Genomic DNA, 14957 nt, shown 5'->3' with positions numbered 1-14957 from the left:
TACAACAACAACAGCAATTACAACAATAATCGCAACAATTATCCCAACAATCGCAACATCAATCGCAACTACAACAAACGGCCCAACAACAACAACAACAACAACAGCAACTACAACAATCATCCCAACAACAATAATAACTGCAACAACAACAACAATCAGAAGCAGCTATGCCAAAGGTGTGAAAAGTATCACTCGGGGTTCTGCACCAAATTTTGCAACAAGTGTAAAAGAAATGGTCATAGCGCGGCGAAGTGTGAGGTCTACGGACCAGGGGTTAATAGAACGAAAGGAACAAATGGTGTCGGAACGAGTAATGGCGGAGCAAGTAGTGTCGGAGCAAGTTATGCCAATGTAGTTTGTTATAAATGTGGAAAATCGGGCCACATTATTAGAAATTTCCCGAACCAGGAGAACACGAATGGACAAGGCCGCGGAAGAGTTTTCAATATTAATGCGACAGAGGCACAAGAAGACCCGGAGCTTGTTACGGGTACGTTTCTTATTGACAATAAATCTGCTTACGTTTTATTTGATTCGGGTGCGGATAGAAGCTATATGAGTAGAGATTTTTGTGCTAAATTAAGTTGTCCATTGACGCCTTTGGATAGTAAATTTTTACTCGAATTAGCAAATGGTAAATTAATTTCAGCAGATAATATATGTCGGAATCGAGAAATTAAACTGGTTAGCGAAACATTTAAGATTGATTTGATACCAGTAGAGTTAGGGAGTTTTGATGTGATAATTGGTATGGACTGGTTGAAAGAAGTGAAAGCAGAGATCGTTTGTTACAAAAATGCAATTCGCATTATACGAGAAAAAGGAAAACCCTTAATGGTGTACGGAGAAAAGGGCAACACGAAGCTACATCTTATTAGTAATTTGAAGGCACAAAAACTAATAAGAAAAGGTTGCTATGCAGTTCTAGCACACGTCGAAAAAGTACAAACTGAAGAAAAGAGAATCAATGATGTTCCCATTGCAAAAGAATTTCCCGATGTATTTCCGAAAGAATTACCGGGATTACCCCCACATCGATCCGTTGAATTTCAAATAGATCTTGTACCAGGAGCTGCACCAATAGCTCGTGCTCCTTACAGACTCGCACCCAGCGAGATGAAAGAACTGCAAAGCCAATTACAAGAACTTTTAGAGCGTGGTTTCATTCGACCAAGCACATCACCGTGGGGAGCTCCTGTTTTGTTTGTCAAGAAGAAAGATGGTACATTCATGTTGTGTATCGACTACCGAGAGTTGAACAAACTTTCCATCAAGAACCGCTACCCACTACCGAGAATCGACGACTTATTTGATCAACTACAAGGCTCGTCTGTTTATTCAAAGATTGACTTACGTTCCGGGTATCATCAAATGCGGGTGAAAGAAGATGATATTCCAAAGACTGCTTTCAGAACACGTTACGGTCATTATGAGTTTATGGTCATGCCGTTTGGTTTAACTAATGCACCAACTGTGTTCATGGACCTTATGAACCGAGTGTGTGGACCATACCTTGACAAGTTTGTCATTGTTTTCATTGATGACATACTTATTTACTCAAAGAATGACCAAGAACACGGTGAACATTTGAGAAAGGTGTTAGAAGTATTAAGGAAGGAAGAATTGTACGCTAAGTTTTCAAAGTGTGCATTTTGGTTGGAAGAAGTTCAATTCCTCGATCACATAGTGAACAAAGAAGGTATTAAGGTGGATCCGGCAAAGATAGAAACTGTTGAAAAGTGGGAAACCCCGAAAACTCCGAAACACATACGCCAGTTTTTAGGACTAGCTGGTTACTACAGAAGGTTCATCCAAGACTTTTCCAGAATAGCAAAACCCTTGACTGCATTAACGCATAAAGGGAAGAAATTTGAATGGAATGATGAACAAGAGAAAGCATTTCAGTTATTGAAGAAAAAGCTAACTACGGCACCTATATTGTCATTGCCTGAAGGGAAAGATGATTTTGTGATTTATTGTGATGCATCAAAGCAAGGTCTCGGTTGTGTATTAATGCAACGAATGAAGGTGATTGCTTATGCGTCTAGACAATTGAAGATTCACGAACAAAATTATACGACGCATGATTTGGAATTAGGCGCGGTTGTTTTTGCATTAAAGACTTGGAGGCACTACTTATATGGGGTCAAAAGTATTATATATACCGACCACACAAGTCTTCAACACATATTTAATCAGAAACAACTGAATATGAGGCAGCGTAGGTGGATTGAATTATTGAATGATTACGACTTTGAGATTCGTTACCACCCGGGGAAGGCAAATGTGGTAGCCGATGCCTTGAGCAGGAAGGACAGAGAACCCATTTGAGTAAAATCTATGAATATAATGATTCATAATAACCTTACTACTCAAATAAAGGAGGCGCAACAAGGAGTTTTAAAAGAGGGAAATTTAAAGGATGAAATACCCAAGGGATCTGAGAAGTATCTTAATATTCGGGAAGACGGAACCCGGTATAGGGCTGAAAGGATTTGGGTACCAAAATTTGGAGATATGAGAGAGATGGTACTTAGAGAAGCTCATAAAACCAGATACTCAATACATCCTGGAACGGGGAAGATGTACAAGGATCTCAAGAAACATTTTTGGTGGCCGGGTATGAAAGCCGATGTTGCTAAATATGTAGGAGAATGTTTGACGTGTTCTAAGGTCAAAGCTGAGCATCAGAAACCATCAGGTCTACTTCAACAACCCGAAATCCCGAAATGGAAATGGGAAAACATTACCATGGATTTCATCACTAAATTGCCTAGGACTGCAAGTGGTTTTGATACTATTTGGGTAATAGTTGATCGTCTCACCAAATCAGCACACTTCCTGCCAATAAGAGAAGATGACAAGATGGAGAAGTTAGCACGACTGTATTTGAAGGAAGTCGTCTCCAGACATGGAATACCAATCTCTATTATCTCTGATAGGGATGGTAGATTTATTTCAAGATTCTGGCAGACATTACAGCAAGCATTAGGAACTCGTCTAGACATGAGTACTGCCTATCATCCACAAACTGATGGGCAGAGCGAAAGGACGATACAAACGCTTGAATACATGCTACGAGCATGTGTTATTGATTTCGGAAACAGTTAGGATCGACATCTACCGTTAGCAGAATTTTCCTACAACAACAGCTACCATTCAAGCATTGAGATGGCGCCGTTTGAAGCACTTTATGGTAGAAAGTTCAGGTCTCCGATTTGTTGGAGTGAAGTGGGGGATAGACAGATTACGGGTCCAGAGATTATACAAGAAACTACCGAGAAGATCATCCAAATTCAACAACGGTTGAAAACCGCCCAAAGTCGACAAAAGAGCTACGCTGACATTAAAAGAAAAGATATAGAATTTGAAATTGGAGAGATGGTCATGCTTAAAGTTGCACCTTGGAAAGGCGTTGTTCGATTTGGTAAACGAGGGAAATTAAATCCAAGGTATATTGGACCATTCAAGATTATTGATCGTGTCGGACCAGTAGCTTACCGACTTGAGTTACCTCAACAACTCGCGGCTGTACATAACACTTTCCACGTCTTGAATTTGAAGAAATGTTTTGCTAAAGAAGATCTCACTATTCCGTTAGATGAAATCCAAATCAATGAAAAACTCCAATTCATCGAAGAACCCGTCGAAATAATCGATCGTGAGGTTAAAAGACTTAAGCAAAACAAGATACCAATTGTTCAGGTTCGATGGAATGCTCGTAGAGGACCCGAGTTCACCTGGGAGCATGAAGATCAGATGAAGAAGAAATACCCGCATCTATTTCCAGAAGATTCGTCAACACCTTCAACAGCTTAAAATTTCGGGACGAAATTTATTTAACGGGTAGGTACTGTAGTGACCCGAACTTTTCCATGTTTATATATATTAATTGAGATTGATATTTACATGATTAAATGTTTCCAACATGTTAAGCAATCAAACTTGTAAATACTTGATTAATTAAAATATGTTTCATATAGACAATTGACCACCCAAGTTGACCGGCGATTCACGAACGTTAAAACTTGTAAAAACGACTTGACGATATATATATGGATATACATATGGTTAACATGAGATTATGATAAGTAAGTATCTCCATAAGTATATTAACAATGAGTTATATACATATAAACAAGACTACTAACTTAAGGATTTCGAAACGAGACATATATGTAACGATTATCGTTGTAACGACATTTAAATGTATAAATATCATATTAAGATATATTAATATATCATAATATCATGATAATATAATAATTTAATATCTCATTAGATATAATAAACAATGGGTTAACAACATTAATTGAGATCGTTAACTTAAAGGTTTCAAAACAACACTTACATGTAACGACTAACGATGACTTAACGACTCAGTTAAAATGTATATACATGTAGTGTATTTAGATGTATTAAAATACTTTTGGAAGACTTCAAGACATATATCAAAACACTCATACTTAACGAAAATGGTTACAGTTACTTTCCCATTCTTTTCTTTCATCAAGAATTCTAGTCGTATTCTTACCCGTATTATACACAGCTTCAAAACGTACTTACTATGGGTATATACCAATAGGAACTAGCATGGGATTCCACTCTTGATTATGTCATGTATGACTAATCAATTTTAACTTCTACCATGAGCTAGTCAACTAACTAGAACTCCTTTTAACCCCACTCACCACTCACCAATTACCACTCATCATTCACTCCATTTCACTTCCAATTCTCTTTCTAATTCTCTCTCAACACACACACACACACACACACACACTATTATGAACGTATTTTTCCAGTAGTTAATCATCATCTTCATCAAAAATCACTTCAAGAATCAAGCTATAATCATCATAGGAAGAACACTTCAAGAACACTTCAAAAATCCCTTCAAGTTTACTAATTTACTTCCAAGCTTTCTAATCCATTCCAAGGAATCATCTAAGATCAAGAAACCTTTGTTATATATAGTAGGTTATGTTTCTTATTCAAGGTAATATTCATATTCAAACTTTGATTCAATTTCTATAACTATAAACTATCTTAATTCGAGTAAAAATCTTACTTGAACTTGTTTTTGTGTCATGATCCTACTTCAAGAACTTTCAAGCCATCCAAGATCCTTTGAAGCTAGATCATTTCTTGTCACTTCCAGTAGGTTTACCTACTAAACTTGAGGTAGTAATGATGTTCATAACATCATTCGATTCATATATATAAAACTATCTTATTCGAAGGTTTAAACTCGTAATCACTAGAACATAGTTTAGTTAATTCTAAACTTGTTCGCAAACAAAAGTTAATCCTTCTAACTTGACTTTTAAAATTAACTAAACACATGTTCTATATCTATATGATATGCTAACTTAATGATTTAAAACCTGGAAACACGAAAAACACCGTAAAACCGGATTTACGCCGTCGTAGTAACACAGCGGGCTGTTTTGGGTTAGTTAATTAAAAACTATGATAAACTTTGATTTAAAAGTTGTTATTCTGAGAAAATGATTTTTATTATGAACATGAAACTATATCCAAAAATTATGGTTAAACTCAAAGTGGAAGTATGTTTTCTAAAATGGTCATCTAGGCGTCGTTCTTTCGACTGAAATGACTACCTTTACAAAAACGACTTGTAACTTATTTTTCCGACTATAAACCTATACTTTTTCTGTTTATATTCATAAAATAGAGTTCAATATGAAACCATAGCAATTTTATTCACTCAAAACGGATTTAAAATGAAGAAGTTATGGGTAAAACAAGATTGAATAATTTTTCTCATTTTAGCTACGTGAAAATTGGTAACAAATCTATTCCAACCATAACTTAATCAACTTGTATTGTATATTATGTAATCTTGAGATACCATAGACACGTATACAATATTTCGACCTATCATGTCGACACATCTATATATATTTCGGAACAACCATAGACACTCTATATGTGAATGTTGGAGTTAGCTATACAGGGTTGAGGTTGATTCCAAAATATATATAGTTTGAGTTATGATCAATACTGAGATACGTATACACTGGGTCGTGGATTGATTCAAGATAATATTTATCGATTTATTTCTGTACATCTAACTGTGGATAACTAGTTGTAGGTTACTAACGAGGACAGCTGACTTAATAAACTTAAAACATCAAAATATATTAAAAGTGTTGTAAATATATTTTGAACATACTTTAATATATATGTATATATTGTTATAGGTTCGTGAATCAACAGTGGCCAAGTCTTACTTCTCGACGAAGTAAAAATCTGTGAAAGTGAGTTATAGTCCCACTTTTAAAATCTAATATTTTTGGGATGAGAATACATGCAGGTTTTATAAATGATTTACAAAATAGACACAAGTACGTGAAACTACATTCTATGGTTGAATTATCGAAATCGAATATGCCCCTTTTTATTAAGTCTGGTAATCTAAGAATTAGGGAACAGACACCCTAATTGACGCGAATCCTAAAGATAGATCTATTGGGCCTAACAAACCCCATCCAAAGTACCAGATGCTTTAGTACTTCGAAATTTATATCATATCCGAAGGGTGTCCCGGAATGATGGGGATATTCTTATATATGCATCTTGTTAATGTCTGTTACCAGGTGTTCACCATATGAATGATTTTTATCTCTATGTATGGGATGTGTATTGAAATATGAAATCTTGTGGTCTATTGTTACGATTTGATATATATAGGTTAAACCTATAACTCACCAACATTTTTGTTGACGTTTAAAGCATGTTTATTCTCAGGTGAATATTAAGAGCTTCCGCTGTTGCATACTAAAATAAGGACAAGATTTGGAGTCCATGTTTGTATGATATTGTGTAAAAACTGCATTCAAGAAACTGATTTCGATGTAACATATTTGTATTGTAAACCATTATGTAATGGTCGTGTGTAAACATGATATTTTAGATTATCATTATTTGATAATCTACTTAAAGCTTTTTAAACCTTTATTGATGAAATAAAGGTTATGGTTTGTTTTAAAATGAATGCAGTCTTTGAAAAACGTCTCATATAGAGGTCAAAACCTCGCAACGAAATCAATTAATATGGAACATTTTTAATCAATAAGAACGGGACATTTCACATGTTACCTCAATTGCAACTATTTTTCAATAACACACCCTTTTACACACTAAATTGAAATGATACTCCTTTATGGGAAAAAAAAAACGGATATACCCTTTATTGGGAAAAAGTGGCATTTATGTTACCTTTTTGGGCAATTTACCCAATTATTAATTGCAGATTAGGCCCATTTTCGCAAGATAAATAGAAAACGGCGCTACGATCAAGAATTCCTTATAGCGTTTACCCGTTCAAAGGATTTTAGATGCTAAAAATAACATTTTACTATATTTAAAGGTGAATTTTGCAGTTTTAGATCTGAGGATAAGTAATACCTTCACATGTGAATTGTTGTGCCTTTTAAATACCACTATAATATTTGTTGTTATTTAATATTGTAATTAGGTACATCTAGAATCATGTTGAGGCTACTATCTCACCACTAGCTACAAAACGTTGTTGCTTTTACAACTACATGGTTTTATTGTTCGAGTATTTCATGTTGAGGCTACTATCTCACCACTAGCTACAAAACGTTGTTGCTTTTACAACGACATGGTTTTATTGTTCGAGTATTTTTAGCCGCTTTTTTATTTTTCTAGATTCATACCCTTATTTTTATTTTTGTTTCTAAATTTCATATTGAATGCGAATATATGAGGGTGTAGTTTCATTTTGATGATAATTAATGGCTGAAAAACACATATTTGAAGTCACTGCATTCCCACAAAATCAGGCAAAATTTTGTGGAGGATTTTTTGAAAAATATTCAATTGCAGAGTAGACCCATTTTCGCAAAATAACTAGAAAATGGCGCTACGATCAAGACTTCCTGAAGGCGTTCCCCCGTTCGAAGCAGTTTAGATGCTAAAAATAACATTTTACTATTTTTATAAGTGAATTTTGCACTTTTAGATATGAGGATAAGTAATACCTTCACATGTGAATTGTTGTGCCTGTTTCAATACCACTATGATACTTGTTTTTATTTAATATTGTATTTTGGTCACATCTAGAATCATGTTGGGGCTACTATCTCACCACTAGCTATAAAACATTGCTGCTTTTATAACGACCTGGTTTTATTGTTTGAATATTTTTTGCCGGTTTTTTATTTCTCTAGATTAATAACTTTATTTTTGTTTTTATTTCTAAATTTTAGATTGAATGCGAATATATGAGAGCGAAGTTTCATTTTAATGATAACTAATGGCCGCAAAACACATATTTGAAGACACTACATTCTCCACAAAATTGGGCAACATTTTGTGGAGGATTTTTCGAAAAATTTTCAATTGCAGATTAGGTCCATTTTTGCAAGATAAATAGAAAATGACCCTACAATCAAGACTTCCTTAAGGCGTTCCCCCGTTCGAAGCAATTTAGATGCCGAAAATAACATTTTACTATTTTTAAAGGTGAATTTCGCACTCTTAGATCTGAGGATAAGTAATACCTTCACATGTGAATTGTTGTGCCTGTTTCAAAACCATTATAATACTTGTTTTTATTTAATATTGTAATTAGGTGCATCTAGAATTTTGTTTGGGCTACTATCTCAACACTAGCTACAAAATGTTGCTGCTTTTATAACGACTTGGTTTTATTGTTCGAGTATTTTTAGCCGGTTTTTTATTTTTCTAAATTCATAACCTTATTTTTGTTTTTATTTCTAAATTTCATATTGAACGCGAATATATGAGAGTGTAGTTTCGATTTGATGATAACTAATGGCCGCAAAACACATATTTGAAGTCACTACATTCCCCACAAAATGGGGCAAAATTTTGTGGAGAATTTTTCGAAAAATTATTAATTGCAGATTAGGCCCATTTTCGCAAGATAAATATAAAACGACGCTATGATCAAGACTTCCTCAAGGCATTTTCCCGTTCGAAGCAGTTTAGACGCCGAAAATAATATTTTACTATTTTTAAAGGAGAATTTTACAGTTTTAGATTTGAGGATAAGCAATACCTTCAGATGTGAATTGTTGTGCCTGTTTAAATAACACTATAATATTTGTTTTTATTTAGTATTGTAATTAGGTATATCTAGAATTATGTTGGGGCTTCTATCTCACCACTAGCTACAAAATGTTGTTGCTTTTATAACGACTTGGTTTTATTATTCGAGTATTTTTAACCGCTTTTGTATTTTTATAGATTCATACCCTTATTTTTGTTTTTGTTTCTAAATTTCATATTGAATGTGAATATATGAGGGTGTAGTTTCGTTTTGATTATATTTAATGGCCAAAAAACACATATTTGAAGTCAATGCATTCCCCACAAAATCGGGCAAAATTTTGTGAAGAATTTTTTGAAAAATTTTCAATTGCAGATTATGCCCATTTTCGCAAGATTACTAGAAAATGGCGCTACGATCAAGACTTCCTTAAGGTGTTCCCCCGTTCGAAGCAGTTTAGATAACAAAATAACATTTTACTATTTTTAATGATGAATTTTGCAATTTTAGATCTGAGGATAAGTAATACCTTCACATATGAATTGTTGTGCCTGTTTAAATACCACTATGATACTTGTTTTTATTTAATACTGTATTTAGGTCCATCTAGAATTATGTTGGGGCTACTATCTCACCACTAGCTACAAAACGTTGCTGCTTTTATAACGACTTGGTTTTATTGTTTGAATATTTTTAGCCGGTTTTTTATTTCTCTAGAATCATAACCTTATTTTTTTTTTTTTTCTAAATTTCATATTGAATGCGAATATATGAGAGTGAAGTTTCATTTTAATGATTACTAATGGCCGCAAAACACATCTTTGAAGTCATTACATTCTCCACAAAATCGGGCAAATTTTTTTGGAGAATTTTACGAAAATTTTCAATTGCAGATTAGGTCCATTTTCCCAAGATAAATAGAAAACGGTGCTACGATCAAGACTTCCTTAAGGCATTCCCTCGTTCGAAGCAGTTTAGATGCCGGAAATAACATTTTACTATTTTAAAGGTGAATTTTGTAGTTTTAGATATGTGGATAAGTAATACCTTCACATGTGAATTATTGTGCCTGTTTAAATACCACTATAATACTCGTTTTTATTTAATATTGTAATTAGGTACATCTAGAATTATGTTGGGGCTACTATCTCACCACTAGCTACAAAACATTGCTGCTACTATAACGACTTGGTTTTTATTTTTCGAGTATTTTTAGCCGGTTTTTTATTTTTCTAAATTCATAACCTTATTTTTATTTTTGTTTCTAAATTTCATATTAAACATGAATGTATTAGAGTGTAGTTTCGTTTTGGTTAAAACTAATGGCACAAAACACATATTTGAAGTCACTACATTACCCACAAAATTGGGCAAAAGTTTGTGGAGAGTTTTCCGAAAATTATTAATTGTAGATTAGGCCCATTTTCGCAAGATAAATATAATACAGTGCTACGATCAAGACTTCCTTAAGGCGTTTTCCCGTTCGAAGTAGTTTAGACGGCGAAAATAACATTTCACTATTTTTAAAGGTGAATTTTTGCAGTTTTAGATCTGAGGATAAGTAATACCTTCACATGTGAATTGTTGTGCCTGTTTAAATACCACTATAATATTTTTTTCATCTAATATTGTATTTAGGTACAACGAAAATCATGTTGGGGCTACCATCTCACCACTAACTACAAAACATTGCTGCTTTTATAACGACTTGGTTTTATTGTTCGAGTATTTTTAGCAGCTTTTTTATTTTTATAGATTCATACCCTTATTTTTGTTTTTGTTTCTGTATTTCATATTGAATGTGAATATATGAGCGTATAGTTTCGTTCTGATGATAATTAATGGCCGAAAAACACATATTTGAAGTCACTATATTCCCCACAAAATCGGGAAAAATTTTGTGGAGAAGTTTTTGAAAAATTTTCAATTGCAGATTAGAACCATTTTCGAAAGATAACAAGAAAACGGCGCTACGATCAAGACTTCCTTAAGGCGTTTCCCCGTTCGAAGCAGTTTAGATGTCGAAAATAACATTTTAATATTTTTAAAGGTGAATTTTGTACTTTTAGATCTGAGGATAAGTAATAACTTCACATGTGATATGTTGTGTCAGTTTAAATACTACTACGATACTTGTTTTTTATTTAATATTGTATTTAGGAGCATCTAGAATCATGTTGGAGCTACTATCTCACCTCTAGCTACAAAACGTTGCTGCTTTTATAACGACTTGGTTTTATTATTCGAGTATTTTTAGCCGCTTTTTTATTTCTCTAGATTCATAACCTTATTTTTGTTTTCATTTCTAAATTTCATATTGAATGCGAATATATGAGAGTGTAGTTTCATTTTGATGATAACTAATGGCCACAAAACACATATTTGAAGTCATTATCGGGAAAAAAAATTTGGACAATTTTTTAAAAAATTTTAAATTATAGATTAGGTTTATTTTCACAAGATAAATAGAAAACGGCGCTATGATCAAGACTTTCTTAAGGCGTTCCCCTGTTCGAAGCAGTTTAGATGCCGGAAATAACATTTTACTATTTTTAAAGGTGAATTTTGCACTTTTAAATCTGAGGATAAGTAATACCTTCACATGTGAATTGTTGTTCCTATTTAAATACTACTATGATACTTGTTTTTTATTTAATATTGTATTTAGGAGCATCTAGAATCATGTTGGGGCTACTATCTCACCACTAACTACAAAACGTTGCTGCTTTTATAACAACTTGGTTTTATTGTTCGAGTATTTTTAGTCGGTTTTTTATTTTTCTACATTCATAACCTTATTTTTGTTTTTGTTTATAAATTTCATATTGAAAGCGAATATATGAGAGTGTAGTTTTGTTTTGATGATAGCTAATGGCCGCAAAACACATATTTGAATTCACTACATTCCCCACAAAATTGGGTAAAATTTTATGGAGAATTTTTTGATAAATTATTAATTGCAGATTATGACCATTTTCGCAAGATAAATAGAAAACAGCGCTGCGATCAAGACTTCCTTAAGGTGTTCCCCCGTTCGAAGCAGTTTAGATATCGAAAATGACATTTTTACTATTTTTAAAGGTGAATTTTGCAGTTTTAGATCTGAAGATAAGTAATACCTTCACATGTGAATTGTTATGCCTGTTTAAAAACTACTATGATACTTGTTTTTATTTAATATTGTATTTAGGTCTATCTAGAATCATGTTGGGGATACTATCTCACCACTAGCTACAAAACGTTGCCACTTTTATAACGACTTGATTTTATTGTTTGAATACTTTTAGCAATTTTTTTATTTCTCTAGATTCATAACCTTATTTTTGTTTTTATTTCTAAATTTCATATTGAATGCGAATATATGAGAGTGAAGTTTCATTTTAATAATAACTATTGGCCGCAAAACACATATTTGAAGTCACTAAATTCTCCACAAAATCGGGCAAAATTTTGTGGAGAATTTTTAGAAAAATTTTCAATTGTAGATTAGGCTCATTTTCGCAAGGTAAATAGAAAACGACGTTATGATCAAGACTTCCTTAAGGTGTTCTCACGTTCGAAACAGTTTAGATGCTGGAAATAACATTTTACTATTTTTAAACGTGAATTTTGCACTTTTAGATCTGTGGATAAGTAATACCTTCACATGTGAATTGGTATGCCTGTTTAAATACCACTATAATACTTGTTTTTATTTAATATTGTAATTAGGTACATCTAGAATTATGTTGGGGCTACTATCTCACCACTAGCTACAAAACGTTGCTGCTATTATAACGACTTGGTTTTATTGTTCTAGTATTTTTAGCCGGTTTTTTATTTTTCTAAATTCATAACCTTATTTTTGTTTTTGTTTCTAAATTTCATATTGAACTCGAATATATGAGAGTGTAGTTTTGTTTTGATGATAACTGTTAGGACCCCAGGAATTGCATAGATTGTGTGCTAAGCCTTGTAAAGGTGGGATATAGACGAGGGATATATATATCCCACAAGGCAACCTTAGATGTGAGCCATTCACACACATAGCCAAAGATTTGTAAAAGTGTTCAAGGAAGCTATGGAATGTAATTTTACCGATTCTCTCTCATACTGAGTCTTCTCCCTATATACCGAATCTCACTCTATCTTATCTTTTCTCTCAATCTCAACATGATCTGACCTATCATTTGGTATCAGAGCAAAAGCTTTTAAGCATCGATCCGAATATCGTGTGTATCTTCAAACCACCTTCATACTCTCATTTGAATCTTCAAACCGAATCTTTAAATCTTCAACTCATCTTCATACACATCTTCATATCTTCATCAAAAATTTTACCGAATCTTCGAATCTTCCAACAAAATTTTACCGAATCCGAATTTATCCAAAATATTATTCAATTATCGAATTTTAAACAAATTCATTTTACAAATACAAAATAAAAAATTATATACCGAATATACATCCACCTGACGCTACAGTGATCACTCTAATCTTCTCTCTCCTGACACCAACAGTACCGAAAATTATTTTGAGATCTCAACTCTCTCTCTCTCTCTCTTACGCTACAGTAACAGAGTCTCCTTCTCTCTCCTATCATATACTGTATATCGATCTATCTTCCTCAAAACCGAATCTCAACATCGATCATATCATCTACATCAGATCTATTTTATCGAATCTTAATCTTCACTATCAGATTATGATAAAGCATCTTCATCTTCGAACATCGATCTATCTATCTTAAAATCAACTGCTACTGCTACAGTGCTTTGTTATCTTCTTCATGGAACTCGATCATAATTGCATCGAATGAATCATATATTCAAGTTCCTGGATACATTTTCGAGCTTCGTGAACAAGTAATTTCAATCAACAACATCATTTGATTATAGATTCGAGTTCGTTTGACTTTTCTTAAAGGTCAAAGATCGTAAAATTGATAAACTCAAGCAGTTTTTAGATCGTGATTGGTGTTGTCGAGTGTTATTGAGGTGATTTGTCACATGTTTGGTGAAGGTATCATGATCTGAAACAAATTAAAATGGAAAATCGATTTTATCATTGAAGTTCATCAAACACGCCACTGTTCATTGACTGATTCATGAATTTTGTGATGTTTTGGAATTAGATCCTTCAAATAAAGTGTATTTTGTTGCTTCAGGAGTGTGTTGACATCAAAGTTGAGGATCAATTTCATTAGATTCGAATTTCACAGAATTTTTGGTGTTAATCAAGAACACATTCGGTATTTCATATTGAATAACATTCGGTACTTGCACTTGAATCACACTCGGTATATATTCGGTATACGACCACATTTGGTTTCAGTTACTGACTTGGTATAAGCTTCGGTATACATCTGATTCAGTTCCTATTTGTTACTAGATCATATTGTGGCCCAATAAAGGCCTACCGAATCTTAATTTGGACTTACCAAAGCTTCTAAGCCCAACAAGCCTACTTCAGCCCAATACCGAATCTGAGTGCAAAGTTGTCTCTTTTGGTCCCTTAAGGTTTCAGATTTTTGCAACAGAAGTCCCTTACCGAATCTGAGGACTTATTTGACACTTTCAGCCCCTGTCAGTTTATAAGAATTTACAAGGGTAGTCCATTACGAATCTAGACTAACGAGAACTTAACGAAAGTTAACGAAACGTTCAAAAACAAAATTTGATTCACCGGAATCATATTTCGAGGGGGAGAAAAGGCGATAATACTTGATATTATTCAACGTTTCGTGATGATGACACCCGATTTCATTGTGAGATTCAATCATCGAGACAAGAGATGGTCTTGTTGTTACAACACTCCCGAAAAATGTGCTTTTATCAGATTTGTGGAAGATACAAAAGCTACACAACTTGAGTCGATTGCTTTCTTAATGACTCCACGAGAACCATCA

The 14957-nt window shown here is 33.5% G+C and overlaps 1 protein-coding gene across 1 annotated transcript in view; it reads right to left on the bottom strand.

Annotated features, from left to right (window-relative positions):
- The window catches only part of LOC139848471 (protein SRC2-like), a 31451-nt gene extending 17037 nt beyond the window's left edge, over positions 1 to 14414 (bottom strand). The window contains exon 1 of the mRNA XM_071838201.1: positions 14392 to 14414. Within this exon, the coding sequence (XP_071694302.1) occupies positions 14392 to 14414 (23 nt within the window). The remainder of the gene's footprint in view (positions 1 to 14391) is intronic.
- Between the last annotated feature and the right edge of the window lie 543 nt (positions 14415 to 14957).

This window comes from Rutidosis leptorrhynchoides, chromosome 5 (assembly GCF_046630445.1).
Source record: "Rutidosis leptorrhynchoides isolate AG116_Rl617_1_P2 chromosome 5, CSIRO_AGI_Rlap_v1, whole genome shotgun sequence".
Classification (NCBI taxonomy): Eukaryota; Viridiplantae; Streptophyta; class Magnoliopsida; order Asterales; family Asteraceae; genus Rutidosis; species Rutidosis leptorrhynchoides.
Note: the sequence above shows the minus strand (reverse complement) of the source record. Positions and strands in the feature narration are given on the sequence as shown.